The sequence below is a fragment of the Petaurus breviceps genome, unplaced genomic scaffold (genome assembly GCF_028583685.1).
Source record: "Petaurus breviceps papuanus isolate PSGF00001 unplaced genomic scaffold, PetGlider_PUasm1.0 101, whole genome shotgun sequence".
NCBI lineage: Eukaryota > Metazoa > Chordata > Mammalia > Diprotodontia > Petauridae > Petaurus > Petaurus breviceps.
In genome coordinates this window covers 915,688-934,030 of record NW_027185575.1, presented here as the reverse complement: position 1 = coordinate 934,030, position 18,343 = coordinate 915,688, and the positions used below count along the sequence as shown (strand labels likewise).

The window sequence follows — 18,343 nt, the reverse complement described above, 5'->3', positions numbered from 1 at the left end:
AGAGGCAGGAGATGAAGAGCTAGAGGTAGACCGGTTTGGCGAGAACAAAGAACGGAGAGTTAGGAGAAAAAAAAATCAGGCAAAGTGAATTGGAGCCTGTTAAAGGCCTTAAATGCTGAACAGAAAATTCTCTAAGCAACATGGAGCTCTAAGCTTTCTAATAAGGAGAATGATAGGGTAAGACTTGTGTTTTAGGTAGAATTTCTGGGTAGCTATGTGAAGGACAGATTGGAGAGGGGACAGAATGCAAGTAAAGAAACCAGTTAAGAGGCCTCTGCAACAGTCTAGATAAAAGGTAATGAGGGTCCAAACAAGAAGGAGGAGGAGGAGGAGTAACAATAATTATATAATAATAAGAACTGGCATTTAGATGGAACTTTAAGGCTTACAAAGCACTTCACAAAAATGAACTAATTTAATCCTCACAAGAGTCCTGGAAGATAAGTACTGTTATGAGGCTCATTTTACAGATGATGAAATTGAGACAGAGATTAAGTGACTTGCCCAGGGTCATACAGCTAACAACTGTCTGGCGCTGAATTTGAACTCAGGTGGTCCTGATTAAAAAGATGAGTAAAACACAGCTTCTGCCTTAGATGGGTCTATAGAGTAAAGGAAAGAACGCGAATACGTGAAAAGATCAAGAACAAAACGAGGGAGTCGATGCTAAGGGTCAGCTCAATGGTAGAGACAAGTTCAAGGGAGACAGCATTCACTGAAGGCCAGTGGCTTCCTGGATGGAGAGGAACTAGCGAAGACCCAGGTAAGGAGGAGATGCCTGAAGAGCAATTCGGACAGAGCAACGTACACAGAGGTAGAGGCAGGAATACGTGTGGCCTTTTCAGGGGTCAGCAAAGTGAACGAGAGTGGTGAGCAGTGGACCTTGTAGACCCAGATGGGTCAGAGAGTGAATAGGAAGAACTGACATTGACATGGGATATCCCAAAGTCATAGTGCACTTGTAACCTTTCATATCTTCAGAAATCTAAATGCTACACACAAATTTTAAAGTCTGATTATTTAATGTGTAAATTACTTATTTAAAAAATACTTATTGACTCATGATGGAAAATGCTATCCACATCCAGAAAAAGAACTATTATGGAGTCTGCATGCAGATAAAGCACACTATTTGCTCTCTCTCTTTTGTTTCTTCTTTCTTGTGGTGCCTCCCATTGGTCCTAATTCTTCTTTACAACATGATTAATGTGAAACTATGTTTAATATAAAGGTATGTGTAGAGCCTATATCAGACTGCACTGTCTTGCGGAGGGGGAAAGAGAAGAAGGGAGAGAAAATTTAGAACTCAAAATTTTATGGAAGCAAATGTTGAAAACTAAAAATAAATTAATTAATGAAAAAAAAAAAACAAAGAAAACTCCAAATGTGGTCACAAAGAATCTGGCATGACTAAAATAACTAAACACAAACTCCCAGACTCCAGGCCCAGTGTTCTATCCATTGAACCACCTACCTGCTTCCCCTAAAAACTTTAGAAACATTAAAATTCAAAATCTAAAAAAACAAATACTTATTTAGCTCTGTGCATTTTGAATAACAAATTTTAATGTTAATTTTAATAAGACTGAGCAGCCTGTCATCATGCAATACATGTATGACAGTGTCTGGATGACATCTCCTCAGTCTGAGGTCCACCTCGGTCAACTGATCTATTTCCATTAGAACTTTTTTAGTGGGGTCACACCAATATTGCTTCCTCTAGATAAATCTCTAGGTCAGGATTACAAATATAATCCTTTTGCCACTGAGTAGGAACTGAGGAAAGGTTTTACAAACTTATTCAGAAACAGACTTGACCAATATATACTTTTTTATAATGTTGTGAATTTTCCTAACAAGTAAAATATGTAAAAAATGTCAATAATTAGCCTTTAAAATTTTATTTTTCTAAGTTTTTAGCAGTTATATCTCTAAAAGTTATTAAAACTCTAAAGTGTACCAAGTCATTTGGGATACACCCCTTTAAGGTGCACAAAATGTGTTTTCATCACCTCATTCACAGGCTCAGAAAAGTTCTGTGACTAAGTGTCAGAGGCAAGAGCCAACAGCCAACAGCCAGAGCCACTGCACTATGCTCTGCTCTAAAGAACAGGCTGGGGATCTGAGAGGTGATGGAGTCCCATGGAGTATACAGACTCTCCCTAACACAGGTGTCAAGGATGACACTGAGGAAGTATCCAGGGGTCAGCCTGACTCCCTGCTCTTCTTGCCCCACCTGCCCACACCCTTCACAACAGCCTTGCCTCTTCACCCCTCCATCACTCCCCGTTGCTTTCCTCCGCCCCCTCCCCATTAAAATGAAGTGGACAACCTGGATATCAACTGGACGGTGGCTATAAAGTGAGAAAATAGCACCTTACCTCCGACCAAGCATGATGATCCCTCCAGTCTTGGGATTTATTTTACAGTAGTCACCATGGGCCCAAACACCTTCACATAGACAAAAGGCAGAAAAAGATCAGTTCTCTGATGAAGTTCTGCAGACAGAAGTTTTCCAAGGCTGGCATTACAATGATAACACACTACTATTTATATAACAAGATGTTCCTGGCCCACCAATCTCCTTGAAATGTCTGCTGAGATGTTTTCCCATTAACCAGTCAGACTCTCTCCCATGGTTACCATGCTGACCAGTGCGACATATGTGTAGGATGGCTGGCTGGGTTAGGCTGAGAATGGGGGTTCGGTCATGGTAAAGAGAAAAACCAAGGAGTCTAGACAAGGACCTATGAAGATGCCCTCACTAATGTGGCATTCTAGCCCACTGAGGGAATCTGAGTGCTGCCAAAATCTGGGGGGAAAATCAAGTTCCTATTTCCAATTAGAACTCTCATTCCATTTCTCCTCCTCCCAGGTGCTACACCATCCTAAAAAGCCTAAAGAAAGGTCCAGTTTCTGACAGGAAACTTCCATATGAGAAAAGTCAAACCCTGCTCAGAACCTTGGGGGATATGGTTAATGCTCAAGGATCCATACTAATAGAATCCAGACTGAGGTACAAATAATCGAAAAATGGGAATGTTTTACATGAATGTTGCTGTAGCAATACTGCGAAATACTACAAGAAAATCAAAATGCAAAAGGTCTCAGGGAGTCATTACAGCCTCAGAAAATCAAACCAAATCTAATAATTGAGCCATTTCGGAATTACTCTAAAGGCAGCATGATACAGTGAGAAGAACACTGATTCAAACTCCATTTCCACCACTCACTCCATGTATGACCCTGGGCAAGTCCCTTGACTTCCCTAGAGCTGGTTCCCACATCTATAAAAAATGAGAAGCCCAGACTGGGAGGCTCTAAAGTCCCCTTCTTCCACCTCCAAATGATAAGACCTTAGGTAGAGTGCCAACAAAATTCCAAAGAAACCCCATGACTGTGTTCTCCTGTGGGGAAAGTCCTACTAAATCTGGATGTTTAATGAGCTCCCAGAGAACTAGGACTTCAAGATTTAGGAGACAGAAGGAAAATTAATCTCAACAATGATGACAATGACAATGTTCCAAGTAGAAAGCTTCAATATTTGCAAAGTGCTATCCATACTTGGTCTCATTTGATTATTACAACCACCTGTATTGCTTCCATTTTGCCGATGAGGGAACTTGAGGCACAGGGAACTTGCCCAGGCCCCAAAGTTAGTAACTGTCTTGAGGTAAGATTGGAATTGATGTCTTCCTCACTACCCCATGCTACCCCACATATCTGTGCTTATTCAAAGGGGAAGCCTCACATGATACCCAAAGCAATCTGAGATTTGCTTTTATCCTCTCACTCATGTTAGAGAAATGAAACCTTCTTTATAGCCTATTTCTGTTTACATTCACTGTAATCTTCAAGGAGAATGACTTCTCCAAGTTATTCCCTACTATGTCAAGTCTGGCCCTTTGTTTGTATCTGTCTTCACAGGTTATGGTGAGGAGAGGTCAGAGAGGCATGCTTACCACATCTGTTTCTAGGATTGAGTACAAGTCCACGGGGTATGTCCAGACAGACAACTATCCATGTCTTCCAAGAGTTAATGGAGGTTGAGCATATACAGTCCCCTTCTCAAACTCTGTCTAGCCTAGAGTCTTCACCTCTCTAGAGTCTTAGTCTCTTTAGACTCAAACACACAGCAGAGCCCCGAGCCCAGGGTCATTTTTTCCACCTCAGTCACCAGCCTGTGGAGAGCTCTCCTACCCAGGCTGCTTTTACCAGCCTTACCAGCCCAGCTACAAGGCTGATGCTAAGACCCAGCAGGTGCCTACAGACATCATCCTCTGTTAACAATAAAGCTCAATGCAATCTGCCATGTGCTTCCACTCTATTACACCCATGGCTCCCTTCATTCAGTGACGGAAAGTACTGAGGGTTCTTCATTTCAAAGTGTGTTAAATGAGACATAGCTTTTCTAACACATATTAAAACTGTTGGTAATCTACTCTTTCCAAACTTATAAAAATTCAACCTGGGCTATAGTTTGCTTTAATATCATTTTAAAAGGGGCAACTAGGCAGTGTAGTGAATAGAGTGCCAGCCCAGAATCAGTTTTGTAGCTCAAATTGAACTCAAATTCAGCCTCAGGCACTTAATAGCTCTGTAAATCTGGGCAAATCACTTAGCCCTGTTTGCCTCATTTTCCTTAATCTGTAAGATGAACTAGAGAAGGAAATGGCAAACCACTCCAGTGTCTTTGCCAAGAAAATCCCAAATGAGGTCACAAAGAGTTGGACAGGACTGAACAATAAACATTTAAAAAGAAAGGGTTTGCTGGGGAAATGAGCATATAAATAAGATGGAGGTGGGTGAAGTGGTGAGAAGAATGTTTCTTTTTTTTTTTTTTGGCTTTTTGGAGGGTAGTTGGGGTTAAGTGACTTGCCCAAGGTCACACAGCTAGTTTTTGTGTTAAGTGTCTGAGGCCGGATTTTGAACTCAGGTGCTCCTGACTCCAGGCTGGTGCTCTATTCACTGCGCCACCTAGCCACCCTCTTTCATTTTTTTTAACCTGTCTTTAAATGCTTTAAAGTGCAAGAACTGCTGTTACATAAGGTTTTGCTATTCAGGCATTTTCTAGTCATATCTGAATGGTTTACCATTTCTTTCTCCAGCTCATGTCACAGATAAGGAAACTGAGGCAAATAGGGCAACGTGACTTGTCCAGAGTCACACACTTATAAGTATCTGAGATCAAATTTGAACTCAGGTCTTCCAGATTCCAAGCCCAGTGCTCTATCCACTGGGCCACCTAGCTGTGCTATGTAAGGGGCTGCTGCTAATTACATGAAATTCATCTATTGACTTAATACAGGTCCTGATGGATCTTTCTCCAGAAATACTTTATTATCATGTTAAATGAGACATAGCTTTTCTGACACAGACTAAAACTGCTGAAAGAAAGAAAATTGTATTTCTTTAAAAGTATTCTAAAATTCAGAATCACAACTAATTTATACAAGTATTCCTCCAAATAGCTTCAAATCAATGAAGTCTGACTGTACATCAAAATTGGTGGTGAAAGCAGAGGTCTGCCTATCTCACTGTTATCAGCTGTCTAATTCAATCGTAAGATTTTTCTTCAGTAATGAGGAACCAGATGTAATTTGCTACTCAGTTCCTTCAATTATTTACTTAGCACCCACTTGGTTTGGTGCAAGCACCATGGCACTGTGTTAGGCACAAAGCCTTCTACAAATGCTATGTTCACATTATCATATGCAGCATAGCAGAGGGTTGAGAATGCAAGGGGAAATAAAAGCCAGAGAAAATCTTACTGCCCAAAGTCATTTGAAACTTTTCAATTCTCAATATTTGGCTTCTATGACTCTAAGTTATCTTTCTAGAGAATACACACTTAGTATAAACAACTCCAGAACAGACGGCTGCCTCAATTACAAGTTAAATAGCAGTGATAACTTGACATTGGTTATCAAATAAAATAGCAAAGACCTAGGAAGCTGAGCTTTAAATAAGAGGCCCCTCCACTTCGGTAAAAGGCACTACCCAAAATTAAGAGCAGGAATGTCGTTGAGTATGAGCAATGTGCTGACCATAAATCACCATTCCCCCCTACAGAAAGCACACTTCTTACTTACATCTCTATAATGGCTGGATAATGGTTCAGTTGATCTAAAAAATAAGAACTAAATAACCTTTCCCATACTTCATTTCTCCCAAGATAAGTTCACACCATGATTAAGCAAGCTGCCCCCAAGAGGTCCAAGTGGGCCATCTGTTGAGACTCAACCACCTGTTCAACCATACTGGTCCTGGGGAAAAACAGGTGGGGGGAAAGGGGGAATGTAGCTGGGGGGTTGATATCAAGCTATATCAAGCTAAGCCCAGACCACAGTAACTCCCAAGGTTTCAAGCATAAGACTGCAAGATATTTATCAAAAAATTCATCACCATTCCACTGGCAGAATGAGAAGTCTAATACTAGGCTACTGGAGAAGGGAATGACGACGGGAAAATTTAATTGGGGCTCACAGAAGGGTCAACCAAGTCTGGGGCTTAGCCCTGTTTCTGGTCATCCAGACTTACCTGGGAATTTAGAGAAATAAGCCTTCCTGTATTTGATACCATTCTTATCATTCCAGAAGTATGTAGGCTGGCAGGGTATCGGTTTGGTACAAACTAGTTCACCACTCTCACCCCACACTGCCTTTCCTAGATTTGAAGGATGAAGAAAGAAAAAAAGAATTGCACATGAAAACCCACAAAAAATTCACATTTTCCCAAAGCTCCTTTATTTCTATTTACTTAAAGAATCAAAAGTCGCAAAGTCAATCTACTAAGAGGGAGCAATTTTATTCCTCCAATTGGACTTGTGAGATCAGCATGCTTTTAACCTCTAGATATAGTACTGAGGCTGTTAGCACGACCTTACGGAGTCCTTACAAGGCACTCAACACCACTACCTAACATTTAACTTCTCCAAGCACTTTCAGAGATGGTATGCTTATCAAATCTGCAGAGGACATGCAGCCTAGGACAGTTAGCACGTTGGATGACAGTATAGATGCTAAAAGAATAGTAAGGTTAGAAAAATGAGCCAACATGCCTAAGATGAAATTTTATAGGAATAAACATAAAGTTATACACCTAAATTAATCAGATCACAGACTTTGAGTTGGAAAGGTCTTTCTGGGTCAATTAGTCCAAATCCCTTATTTTAGATAGGAGAAAATTATGACCCAGAAGAAATGATGTCAGAGAAGTCACAGTTCAAAGTATCCAATGTTTTCCCTACTATCCCAGGCTGCCTAAAGTCCAACTCCAAAAATCAGCTTCACAAATATAGCAGGAGGGAAAGTAATTAAACAAAGTTCTGGTGAAAAAGGTCTAGAAGGGGCGGCCAGGTGGCACAGTGAGTAAGAGTGCCGGCCCCAGCGTTGGGAGATCCAGGATTGGTTCTGGCCTCAGACACTTGGCTCCCACACAAAAAATAACTAGCCGTGTAACCTTGAGCAAGTTACTTAACCCCAATTGCTTTAAAAAAAAAAAAAGTCTGGAAGTTTGGGCTGACAACAAACTCACTATGAGTCAACAGCAGGACACATCAACCAAAAAAAAAAAATCATCCTATTCTAGGCTGAATTTAAAAGACTGGTGTCCAAAAGAAGGCAAACAATAATGCTGCCATGTTCTGCTCTGATCAAGACATACCAGGAATATTGCTGGAAAATCACAGATGAGTGGGTGCCTTCAGGTGTCTTCCCCTTCAAGATATCTTCCCATCTACTTTATATGTATCTTGTATGTACCTGGTTGTTTCTGTGTAGTTTCCCCTACCAGAATGTAAGCTCCTTGAGGACAGGAAGAAATAGGTTTGTCTTTCTTTGTATCTCCAGCACTCTTCACAGTGCCTGGCAAATGCTTAATGGCTAGCTGTTGAGCGTTTCTGACGGCAGATACTTAAACATCCAGCTGTTCTTCCCTCAATGGCCTGTCAGGTTGGGTGTTGGTCTCACCAAGCTTACCTTGCAATCAATCACTCCTCAGGGACTCAAGCCAGGAGAACCAGAAATGATTCCAAAAAGCAGAGTATGTATTAAACTATGCTGGGGAAGGGATGTAAGAGGAAAGAAATGCTCTGCAAGCTGGAAGAGAGATCCACTCAATTTCAAAAGGATTTATGTTTTATTATCTTCCTTTTACAGAGGAGAATGGAGTCACAGGACCAAAGATTACAAAGAACACCTCTCTACAACTGTTCTGACCCAATCATTTAAAAGCAAACAAAGGCATCTGATATCAGATAAGAAAACTAAAAGCCCTACCATACTCAGCCCTGATCAATACACATCTGGAAAATTAAGTCCATAAAGACACAGCAAATTTTAGGATAGAGACTGATAAGCTTGAACTTTGCAGAGAAAGGCAAGTCTTCTTAATTTGAAACTCTTTGGAGGAATGTTTGTCCGAATGAGTAATGATGATTATGAATTTCAGAATAGTTTTTTTAAAATGCAATTTTGTTTAAGTGTCCTGAGTTCATGCCATGTGAAGAACAGCTGAAAAACCTACAAGTATCTAGCCTAGAGAAGAGAAGCCCGAGGGCTCTGGGAAATCAGGTTTCCCTAATACACTGGGGATAAAGCTGTGGCTTAGGCCAACTATTCTGGAAAACAACTGTAATTATGCTCAAAAAAATGACTAAAATTGCTGAAAATGAAACTCTTTAAACAACTGATGTCACTGGGTATGTATTTCAAGGAGGTCAAAAAAAAAAGAAAGATCCCATATAAATATGAATATTCATGCATTTCATCTCAGTTAAAAAATGGAAGCCAAATAATTTTCTATCCACTAGGAAATGACTGAACAAACCATTATACATGAAAGTATTGCAATAATATTGCACCCAAAGAAAAGGATGACTATAAAGAATTCAGAGAAACATGAGAACCAATGCAGAGCCAAGAAGGTAGAACCAAGATTACAAGATACATGATGACTAAAATAACATAAAAAAAATTCAGATTAAATGCAATCTTGAGTCTATTGATGTTCAACATGAGAAAGAGAGGCAGACTTGGTTGCTGTACTAGCCAATTTTGCCTGACTGTTTTCTTTCTATTATAAAGGTAGCACAAATATACATTGGAAAATGACTAGTTATGTAAAAATCATAAAGACATCAATTTTTAAAAATTCAGAGAAGACCTGGTGAGGATCTGGTGGCTAGGCAGTTGGGTGGATGAGCTTAGAGTCAAGAAGCCCAGAGTTCAAATCTGGCCTCAGACACTTACTAGCTATGTGATCCTAGGCAAGTCACTTAAACTTGTTTGGCTGAATTTCCTCAAGGGGATCATAATCACACCTACCTCCAAGATTTGCAAGTATCAAATGAGATATTTGTAAAAGCACTTACCACTAAGCCCTAATAAAAGCTTGTTCCCGTTCCCCTACCCCATATTTGATGGGTTGCCACATGAAAGTGGGATTAAATTTGTTCCGTTTGGCCCCCACGGGCAGAACTAGGAACAGTGGGTAAAAGGTACAAATATCTGAGTATAGCTCTTTATAAAGAAAAAATTCCTAACAATCAGTTGATTATTTTACCCCAAAAGGTGAGGTCTAAAAGCAAAATCTGGATGACTACTTGAAGGGCATGAGGCACAGAGGATTTTTAATCAAAGAATTAGACCAGACAACCTCTAAGGTACCTTCCTAACTCAAAAATTATGGGGTTCTATTTAAAGAAAGATATATTGTAAATAAGTTACCTTCCTCACTCCATGCTTCCACTGCCATGCCCAGATTCCTGGCCTGAATTTCTCCTTTATAAACTGGAATTGAAACATTTTGACCCATAAAACAGGAAATTATGTCAGTGCCACCTGCAGTGAAAAGGAGACAGAAGAGTCACAATTCAAAAAACTGAGGAAAGCTGTTGATTTTGTTTTAACTAGCACACAGAGGCCAAGGACCCAAAAGATGACAAATACTAAATATCTTTTCTCCAAATATGGCCCTAGATGCTGAGAATCACTGTGGAATTATTATATTTCCTTTTCGAAAATGTTAGTGGTGCTGAAAAGAGAGGAAACACTATCATCTGGAGAGGTAAAGTCAGAAGATCAGATTGACAGGAGAGAGAGAGAGCCAAGACTGAGGGCTTCCTGCTTCTGAGGTCACCTTCTTATCCACTACTCCATCCTAGCTCACAATGGGCAGAGGACATGATTTTAAAGTCCACTCCTCTGCCTCAGTGAATAGCTTCGAACCTGATGAGGCTTCCAGGGAATAATCAGCCAAAGCCCCTCCCTGGGAGGGAGGGGGGGAGGGAGAGGGGGGAGGGAGGAAAGAGGGGGAAAGTGTGTATGTATGTGTATGTGTGTATGAGCTCGGTAAAAGGTATAATGCTCTGAATTTTTGAAAGTCTCCTTCTACCTGAAAGGTAAAAAAGAAGTGATCCCTGACCTGAGGGAATTCCTCTCAGAGAACTTCTGGTGCTGGACATCCCTTCCCTGCTCTAGAAAGCATGAGTGAAAGGTAAGAGGCACAGTAGCATCTCAATAACTGATGTTGCTGGGGCCAGGAGCCAGGTATGGGATCCAGAGGAAAAGTGGGGTCTCGTAGAAGATTTTGTCACTAAGTAAATTATGTATGGATCTTAGGATGACTTGGTCAGCCAAGCCACTAAAGGTGGCTCAACACTAAAGAGGTATTGCCTGTACTTTAAACAGAAATGAAATTCAAAACATAATCAACTGCTATAGAGCTATGGACAGAAGGGGAAAGTAAAGAAAATGAGGCTTTCCTTGAAATCTTTTCCAAACTAACACTACCTCTTTTGAAGGCCAAAAAAATCCCATTTAAATGAGTTTGTGAAAATTCCATTTTCTTTAACTCCCAATCATATCTGTAAGAAATTATCTTGCCCTGACATTACACTAGGTGAGAATCATTCCATTTTCCCCCAGCTACTAACAGAAATGCTAATTTCATTAAAGTATCTTTTATTGGTGCGTTTTTTAAATGTCAGTCTATCCTAAGGCTAAAGTACATAAGGTATTTTTGTTGTAAAATAAAGAAAAAGCCATAATAGCAATGAAAGCTGTACTACACAGATAAAAAAAAAAAAGCATAGATTTAGAATGCTATAGCTGAAAGAGACTTCAGAAATCAACTCTCCATCCATTCTACAAAGCAAGAAACTGAGCTCCAGAGAGTTTGGTCGAGTGATTTGTCCCAGAAGTCACCCAGCTGGTTAATGGTAAAGCCAAGACTAAAAAACAGATCTACTTATTATTCTCAGTCTGGTGCTCAGGATGCCTTTGTCTGCTCATGGCTGGGTCAGACAAGACTCAAGTGAAATACCTCCTCACACTCATCTACCAGCAAACCAGGGCCACCTCCTTAGTGAAGAGAGACTTAAGAAAGACCCTGTCCCACCCAGACTCTTGCAACAGTGTCTTGACTGACCTCCCTGCCTACCTTTCTGCCCTCACCAATTCATCTTCCACACAACTACCAAAGTCACTTTCTTTGTGTCACTCCTCTAGTTGAGAAACTCTAATGGTTCCACATGACTCCTAGACTCAAAAATGAACTCATGTGTTGAGCCTTTAAATAAATCCCTTTACCACCTACCTATCCCTGCTAGTCACACAGCACATCTCTTTATACATGCTAGAGTCCAGTCAAATGGACCTTCTTGCTGTTCTTCAACACCACATTTATCCCACACCTCCATACTTCTGTCTACCCTGTCCCCTGGGCTAGGAATGTGTTCCTTTCCTCATATCTGACTCTTAAAAAATCTCTAGTTTCTTTCAAAGCTCAGTCTAAATGTTAACCCCTGCCTAAGGCCTTTCTTGTCATGCTCAGTAGCTAATGTCTCCTCCCCCAATTTATCTGGTACAAATTCTGTATGTATTTGATGGGGTGCCCCAAAAGCTAATGCTTAAACCTACATGAATATTTTTGGGACATTCTGTATGGGTAAATGTTGTCTTCCCTAAATCAGGCCCTTGGAGTGCTATTTTTTTGTCTTTGTATCCCCAGAATCCAACATAGCACCTGGCATTTAGGAGCTTAATATGGGTACAGTGATTGATGGGAAAATTCCTCGTTAGGTGCACTGTGGGAAGAGTGGTAGGCTAATTTACTACTGGTAGAGCCATAAAGTTGCTTAACTATTCTGGAAAATAATTTGGGGTTACATAAGAAACATGGCTAACTTTTTAATACTATTCGATCCAGAGATCCCAGTGCTGGGACTGTATCTCAAGGAGGTGACTAAAATCAAGAAAAAAACAAATGAACAAAAGCATTCATGGCAATATTCTCTGATAACAAAAATCTATAGACAATTTCCAACAACTGGAAAATGGCTATACAAATCACGGCATATAAATGTGATGGAATATCACTATCATATTCAATATTTGAATAAATCCATGATCAATTAATTGGTCAACAAGCTACAATTATTATCATGGAGGTCTCTGTAAATATTTATCATTAGCTCTGCAATACGTGATGACCAGATATGTCATGAAATAATATTTGCTGCTGCCTCTGGACAGAGAATCAAACCCCCTCTCCTGGCTCCTTCTCTGCCTCTCCAAGGAGCAGATGGGAGGCATCCTTCTATTGAACTGCAATTTCCTTCTATCTTTTTATTTCTCTTATAGAAAGAATGCTGATTGATATGATTCAGCTTCTCTGTCAACACATGAACTCAAGGGTCACTGGATGAGGAGCTCCATAAAAACTGGGATTCTTTACCTTTATTGTACCATAAAGATACATATGAAGATTCAGAGAAACATAGGAAGTGATGCAAAGAGAAGAAAGAAAAGCCAAAGGAATATAAAATATAGTGATTATAATGATGTAAGGAAAGTAAACATGGAAAGAAAACTACATTTTGATCAAAGAAAACATTCACTATTAATTCCCTATTTCCAATGCTAATTGACACATTCCACCTTTCTGTTATCAAAGCTTTTCTCAGTGAATGTACTTTGTAAAGAGGTTTGTTTGGTTATTTGCTGGGAAGTAACTATTGTGTCCAAACCGAATATATCAATAAATTTTTAAAAACGAAAAGCACTACTACAAAGTCTAATGTGGAAACTTAGGTCAACCAACAAGATAACTAGGAAAAATAGTCTATAGCTAACAAAAGAGACATCTTCAGCCTTAAGCTAACTAATAAGAGGTCCTTTGGTTGGGTCTTAAGAATATTTGAGAATTAGACAAAGACTATGTCAACCTAGAATCCAAGAAATCCCTTGCTCCATTCGTAACCTCCCACCTCTGCCCTTTCCACCCCTTCCCCAGCACCCCAGTACTCTAAGCATTACCTGAGATAGATCCAAGGAGGACATTCCTCTTGATATATTTGTAAACATACTCATAGCTTTGGGCTTTTAAAGGAGACCCTGTAGACAGGATAGTGTGAAGGGTCTGAAGACTGTGGGTTTCCACTAAAATGAAGGACAATTAAAAGGTTACCGTTAAAACCATTTTTTTAAGTATCACTTACATAGAAGAAATACAGAATTAAATTATTCCATTTCCTTGGAGGAAACGTGTGTAACAAGAACTTTAGAAAGTCTGTTTACCTGGTTTCAAGTTTCTCTCTTCCAGGACTGACAGCCACTTGGCCCCAGTTCCAAGAATTGTGATCCTAGGAGCAAGAAAAGGCATGGAAGTGGAAAGAAAACAAAGGAAAAAAAAGTTTTCACTCAGTTTGCACATTTCAAATATTAAAACTTTCTAATGCTGGTAGTTTACTTTCAATTGAACTTTCCTAAACCAAAATATATCACTTTTCCTGGGTTGTATTAATGATTAGTATTAACTTATAAAGTCTTTTTTAGTTTATTTTTTCTTTTTTCCACTAAACAGTATTTTATTTTTTCCAACTACATATATAGTTTTCAACAATCATTTTTATAAGATTTTGAGCTCCAAAATTTTTTCTACCTCCCCTACTCCTTCCCCAAGACAGGAAGCAATCTGACATAGTACATCACGTACACTCATATTAAACATATATAAAGTCTTTCCTCATCCTAGGAAACATGTTACCATATCTTGACATTAAGGATCTGTGCTATCTTCACATCTACAGCAATTAGTTTTATCCAAACCCATCATCTGCATTGAAATAGGCTTTAAGTACAATAACTTTACATGATCCTAAATATTTTGTTTTAAAAGAGAGAACTATAAAATTAAATGCCCTCAAACACTAATGTAAATATTTCCTCTTCTAGTGAATTTGTGAGGATTGCACATCTACACTTCCAGAGTCCTTAGTACCTGTGGCAAGAGGGAAAAGGAAGGGAAGTCTACTTGCCTATAATTACACAGCTACTGTCACTAATTAAACCTGATAAAACAGCAATTTCCCTCCAAAAAAATTATACACAAATTCATTCTTTTACCATGGATCAAATAACTTGGTTGTTATGTAACCTTTTTTCCAAAATGACTAGAGTTCCTAACCTTCCAAAAATATTCACACTCGGTAATTAATACCTAATGCTACTGATAAACATGCATTATGCTGAAAGAATAACTAACAAAGAAGAGAAGTAAATGAATACCCTTTCACCTTTTTCTCATACCTCACCCACATCAAAGGAACAGTCAATAGAAATATGGACATGGGGATTACTTTATTTTCCATCACATAAACAATAATCCTAATATATGTAAAAGCACTCATAAGGTCCACTCTCCATCATCCACACCAATGTTGGGATGTAGTGGAACAAATAAAAGCACACATGTCAAAGTCCTTTCCCAAACCAACCAGGAACAAATGCTACTGGCCAGAATGATTCTTCTGATCCCCAATCCAGCCTCCCTGGGGCTCATTGCTTTCAGCTGAGTCTCAGGTTGTTTTTTTTCTCACTGTCCTCAGGACTCTCAAGCCCCTCCTTCCTTTCAATTATGATTATTACTCTTTCCTCTGGAACTCTTTGCAGAGCAAGTAACAGAAATCTGTCTATAGAAATTTTTCTTAAATTTAATTGTTTTAGTGAGAGTAAGCATGGTCTAGTGTATAGAAAGCCAGTCTTGGAGTCAGGAAGACCTGATGTCACAGATTGCTATCTGATCTTGGGCAAATCAATTACCTTTTTAGTACTCTAGGCAACTCTCTTAGACTGTAAGTTGCCGACCTCTATTTATTTGTTGTTGTTCTGATGGGGGTTTTGGGGGGTGTTATATTTTTAAATTACAAATTGTTTCCCTCCCTACTCCACACTAGAGAAGGCCTCCATTTGACACAGATATCTTCTTTCATAGGTCCTTTGTAATTGATTTGAGTCTTTATAATACTGATAATAACTTAATTATTCGCAGTTATTCTTTGAAAAATATTGCTGTTACTGTATACAATATTCTCTTGTTTCTGCTCATTTTTACTTTTCATTATTTCATGCAAATCTTTCCATGTTTTTCTAAATCCAACCTGCTCATCATTTCTTACAGCACAGTAGTATCCCATCACAATCATATAACCACAATTTGTTTAGCCATTTCCCAACTGACAGGGATCCCCTAAATTCCTAGTTCTGTGCCACCACAAAGAGAGCTGCTATATTTTAGAACATAAAAGTTCTTTTCCTTTTTCCCTGATAACCTTGAGAAACAGTCCTAATAGTGGTATTGCTGGGTTAACAGGTGTATATATACATAAGCAGTTTTATAACAATTTAGGCATAATTCCAGATTACTCTCCAAAATGGTTAGATCAGTTCACAGTGACACCAATAGTATATTAATGTCCCAAGTTTTCCTCATCCCCTTCAACATGTCATTTTCTCCTATCATTTTAGTCAATCTGATATGTGTGAGATGATACCTCAAAGTTGTTTTAATTTACATTTTTCTAATTAACAATGATTTAGAACAATTTTTCATACAATTATATGTAGCTTTGATTCCCTTCTTCTGAAAACTGTTCGTATCTTTTGATCAATTGGGGAATGACTCATATTCCTATAAATCTGACAAAAGTTCTCTATATATTTTAAACCTGAGACCTTTATCCAAGAAACTGTCTATAAATTTTTTTCCAAAGTTTTCTGCTTTCCTTCTAATCTTGGCTACACTGGTTTTATTTGTACAAAACCTTTTTAAAATGATCAACATTTTTGCAATGCTCTCTATCTCTTGTTTATTCATAAATTCTTCTATTTATAAGTCATCTGATAGGTAACATGCTCCATGTTCTTCTAATTTACTTATGATATCTCCCTTTATATCTAGGGCATGCATCCCTTTTGACCTTATCCTGGTTACATGATATAAGATACTGGTCTATACCAAATTTCTGTCAGATTGCTTTTCAGTTTCCTCAACAATTTTTACCAAATAGTGAATTCTTAGTCCAAAAACTCAAATCTTTACATTAGTCAAACACACAGTTACTATAATTATTTACTACCATGCATTGTATGCCTACTCTCTTCCACTTTTCTATTTCTCAGCCAGTTTTGATAATTACTGCCTTACAATATAGCTTAAGATCTGGCACTGCTAAATCTCCTTCCTTTATACTTTTTTCATTAATTCCTTTGATATCATAACCTTTTGTTCTCCCAAATGAATTTTGTTATTTTTTTAGCTCAATAAAATAACTCTTGGTAATTTAATTGGGATGGCATTGAATAAGTAAATTAGTTTGGGTAGAGTTGTCATTTTTATTATACCAACTCTGACCACCCATGAACATTACTTCTTTATTACTTAAATCTGACTTTATTTGTATAAAAAATGTATGATTATGTTCATGTAGTTCTTGGGTTTGTCTTGGTAGGCATACTCCCAGGCATTTTGTGCTGTCTGTGGTTATCTTAAATGGGGTATTTCTCACTATCTCTTCTTACAGGATTTGTTGGTGATACACAGAACTGCTGACGATTTATGTGTTTATTTTATGACCTGATACTTTGCTAAAATTATTCATTATTTCAACTAGCTTGTTGGTTGAATCTCTAGGATTTTGAAAGCATATCATCATATCATCTGCAAAAAGAGATCATTTTATTACCTCACTGCCCATTCTGATTTCTTCAATTCCTTTTTCTACTCTTAATTGCTATTTGCTAGCATTTCTAATACAATGTTGAATAATACTAGTGATATTGAGCATCCTTGCTTCACTCTTGATCTTACTGGAAAGACTTTTAACCTATCCCCATTACAAATAATGCTTGCTGAAGGTAATAATTCTTATCATTTTAAGGAAAAATCCATTTGTCCATAGAAATTGGGACAGGAAATATGTTAAGTCTTTATAGTAAAGTCCAGTATACTTTTGAAGTTGCCTTTGGAATTTAAGCCAAATTCTAGTAGAAATTTTGGAATACTTTACATCTTTTACATTTTCCAGACTCAATTTAATTGAGTAGAATTAAGACTCAGCAGCAAGAGTAAGAGCAAAAGCAGCAAATGATGGGAGTGATCCAAAGGTGAAGCTTGGCAAGACAGGATCTCTGTCAGGATAAAGGGACAATGGCTTCCAGAGAAGAGGTCAGTGTAGAGTTGAACCCATTCATCCATAAATCAAGATGGGAAAGGAATGATAGAGTAGCAAGGAAAGGGATGATGGCCTGGAAAAAGCTGTGGTACAGAGAGATTGAAGGTCACATTGAGGACAAAGAAGAGTTTTGGAGCAGCAAAATAGAGAGGGCTAAGGACAACAGACTGTGATTAGATAAGGAAATCTCAAAGTTCGTGAACATGGATGTGGTATATTCAAGGGTGATGAAAAGACCAAAAGTATGAGCATTTCTCTGGGTATGGATGAGATGAGGTCAAGGACCAGGTCACAGGAAATGAATAAACTGAGGAACTGGGAGGGAGGATGTTGAAGTCCCCTAGTATGAGGGCAACAGTTGAGGACAGAGACTATAAGCCAGGCACTGAACTCACTGAGGAAAGAATGTCCAGGAGAATACTGGAGGTCAGCAGACAACAGCTACTAGAATTTCGATAGGTCGGTATATAAAGATTTAATGAACCTCAAATGAGAGGTTACTGAGGGATAATGAGAACCTGGAAGTAGCAATGGAGAGCAAGGGTATTCTAACTCCCACCCTCACTACAACTATTAGGAGACGAGAGTGTGGGAAGAGGTAGGGAATGAGTAGAAGTGCAGCTAATGCTAGAAAGGGAGGCCAAAGAGGCTCAGGAGGGAATTAGGTTTCAGTGAGAGCCAAAAGATGAAAGGAATGGGAAAGGAAAAGATGTAAAATGAAAGCAGGTTTGTTACCTATAGAGCATATGTTTCATAGGGCACAGCAGAAGGGATGATGAGTAGCTTTAGAGTGGGACACTGCAGGGGCGGGGGTTTGGGAGGGGGAAG

General features: G+C 38.8%; 1 protein-coding gene across 1 annotated transcript in view; it reads right to left on the bottom strand.

Moving 5' to 3' along the window:
* Positions 1 to 18,343, bottom strand: part of LOC138157745 (acetoacetyl-CoA synthetase) — a 75,801-nt gene that overhangs the window by 8,106 nt on the left and 49,352 nt on the right. The window contains exons 11-15 of the mRNA XM_069083540.1: positions 13,581 to 13,645; positions 13,320 to 13,442; positions 9,729 to 9,842; positions 6,541 to 6,666; positions 2,382 to 2,451 (exon numbers count right to left, since the gene is read on the bottom strand). Of these exons, the coding sequence (XP_068939641.1) occupies positions 2,382 to 2,451; positions 6,541 to 6,666; positions 9,729 to 9,842; positions 13,320 to 13,442; positions 13,581 to 13,645 (498 nt within the window). The remainder of the gene's footprint in view (positions 1 to 2,381; positions 2,452 to 6,540; positions 6,667 to 9,728; positions 9,843 to 13,319; positions 13,443 to 13,580; positions 13,646 to 18,343) is intronic.